The sequence below is a fragment of the Borostomias antarcticus genome (assembly GCF_949987555.1).
Source record: "Borostomias antarcticus genome assembly, chromosome: 11".
NCBI classification, from domain to species: domain Eukaryota; kingdom Metazoa; phylum Chordata; class Actinopteri; order Stomiiformes; family Stomiidae; genus Borostomias; species Borostomias antarcticus.
In genome coordinates, this window is record NC_140244.1 from 22,283,765 (window position 1) to 22,286,264 (window position 2,500).

The 2,500-nt window shown below is 49.6% G+C and overlaps 1 protein-coding gene across 1 annotated transcript in view; it reads left to right on the forward strand.

Moving 5' to 3' along the window:
- The window catches only part of LOC311315495 (cadherin-4-like), a gene marked incomplete at both ends in the record, with an annotated part of 270,228 nt that overhangs the window by 255,952 nt on the left and 11,776 nt on the right, over nt 1-2,500 (forward strand). The window contains one exon of the mRNA XM_084446164.1: nt 2,274-2,416. Within this exon, the coding sequence (XP_084302290.1) occupies nt 2,274-2,416 (143 nt within the window). The remainder of the gene's footprint in view (nt 1-2,273; nt 2,417-2,500) is intronic.

The window sequence follows — 2,500 nt, forward strand, 5'->3', positions numbered from 1 at the left end:
GAGGGAGGGAGGGAGGGAGAGAGAGAGGGGAGGGAGAGAGGGAGGGAGGGAGGGAGAGAGAGAGGGAGAGAGAGAGGGAGGGAGAGAGGGAGGGAGCGAGGCGTCACCTGTCAGAGTGGCGAGGCGAGGCATGGGTCTGGAGACGCACGCACGCGTGATTACCCAGACTGCCTCTGACCAGGTTTGGAGGGAGAGCCAGATGTATTTTCCATTCTCGTGGACGAGGTGTGATTTTTTTCCCCACTGCTACCTCCACTAGCTAGCCCTAATGATATAATAAACTCTCCTCTCTCACTAACCATCTACTGTACCAGGAGAAACGCAGGGAGGTGGAGAGATAGAAACAGTAGATAGATAGATAGATAGATAGATAGATAGATAGATAGATAGATAGATAGATAGATAGATAGATAGATAGATAGATAGATAGATAGATAGATAGATAGATAGATAGATAGATAGATAGATAGATAGATAGATAGATAGATAGATAGATAGATCTATATGGATGGATGGAACACCTGTTTTAGAGCACTTTGAGATTTTTTCTAAATTAAAGTGCAAAACAAATAAAATGTTTTTTTTTTTTTATTATTATTATTATTATTATTATTATTATTATTATTATGGATGGATGGACGGACGGACGGACAGACTGACGGACGGACAGATAGATAGATAGATGTAACTGTAACTGTCTCATATCCTCACTAGGCCTTTCCCAAAGTGCCCGACCCAACAAGGAACAGGGTTGCCATCCCAACGGACACAGGAAGTGAAACCGTGTTACTCGGTAACAGCTGCCAATCCGCCAGAGAGTGCTGTTGACGTTGTTAACGGTTTACAACGCCAAGCTCTCTGTGTTCTGAGAAGCTCTCCCAACACACAGAGCAGCCCTGCTGGCCCAGCTGAATACCTACTGCTCCCATCAAAAATAGAGACGTTACAACTGAAAATTAATTAAAGGGGAAGTGATGTTTCAAACGAGCTACAAGATACAGATCTGCACTTAGGACCCCGTCGAGGTGCCTCTCAATCTGCCTGATTGTTTAAGAAAATGACTTATTAATTACACTCTGGATGGGCCATTCAATGACGGGGGCCAGGGGGAGTGTGTGTGTGTGTGTGTGTGTGTGTGTGTGTGTGTGTGTGTGTGTGTGTGTGTGTGTGTGTGTGGAGGGGGGGGGGGTTGCCATTCACTGGAGGACCATTATGGTGCTTAATGTACTTGCTATACGTTTTATTATATCTCATGGAGCGATTGAGCGTTTTCGGGGGACTTAATTAAAGTGTGCTGTTGCAGTGAATGGCGCCTGCCAGAACTGTGGAGCAAACCTTTGTCTGTCATGCCTTTCTATCAGCGGAGGATTCTAATCCCCTTCTAATGCGTTAGCCGATAGCACAGGGGCCACTCTGTCACTGACCACAATAGAGGGGTGAGGGGAGGGAGTGTCCACCCCCCGACTCTCCACCCTCTAATACAGGCACACTCGCTACCCCCCCCACCCCCTACCCCCCCATCCGCCCGCCTGATGATCCCCCTCCCTGCCCTCGGCACTGAGAACGGCCGCAAACATGACATCTAGTGGAGACTCTGGGTACTGCTTGGCTTTACGCCGCATTGACGGCAGAGCGACAGGGAGAACAAGAGAGTGTTTGAGCGAGGACCTCAGAGGCGGCGCTGCGGCGCGCCCTTTCATCTGCCTCAAAACCGCGTCTGTGTTCCCCCGTGGCTGGCGGACACACAGTCACAGGACCCCACGCCGGCGTGTTATCAAAGGCAGACTCGTCAGAATCCCACTACGGTCCCTCGGTCTCCGCCACCTGCTCGGGGGGTGGGGGTGTGGGGTGAGAGGGGTGGGGGGGGGGGGCATGCCCTTCCACACGCAACGCACACACTCGCACGCATGAACGCACACATTCATACCCTATAGTGTTTAACAGAGAAGGTAATTGGCTCCAATGCCTTGTACAAGGGAGTGGAAAATTAGGTTAAATTGACTGTAAGCTGCAGGCCGCGGAGGTAAAGTCAATGAAGAGAGAAGTGTGTGTGTGTGTGTGTGTGTGTGTGTGTGTGTGTGTGTGTGTGTGTGTGTGTGTGTGTGTGTGTGTGTGTGTGTGTGTGTGTGTGTGCGCGTCTGACACGGCTCTGGTCTAATCTTCGGTGTAACTGTCAAAGGAAATGATCTGACATTTTCCCAATTATTTTAATTTGGTTTCTGTGTGTGTGTGTGTGTGTGTGTGTGTGTGTGTGTGTGTGTGTGTGTACACAGGTACTCTAAGTTGGCAGACCCTGCTGACTGGCTGTCCATCAACAGAACCAATGGGAAGATAGTGACCACAACAGTCCTGGACCGCGAGTCAATCTACGTCAAAAACAACATTTACGAAGCCACCTTCCTCGCCTCAGACAACGGTGAGAACCTCTGGATGTGTGTGTGTGTGTGTGTGTGTGTGTGTGTGTGTGTGTGTGTGTGTGTGTGTGTGTACAGTATGTACG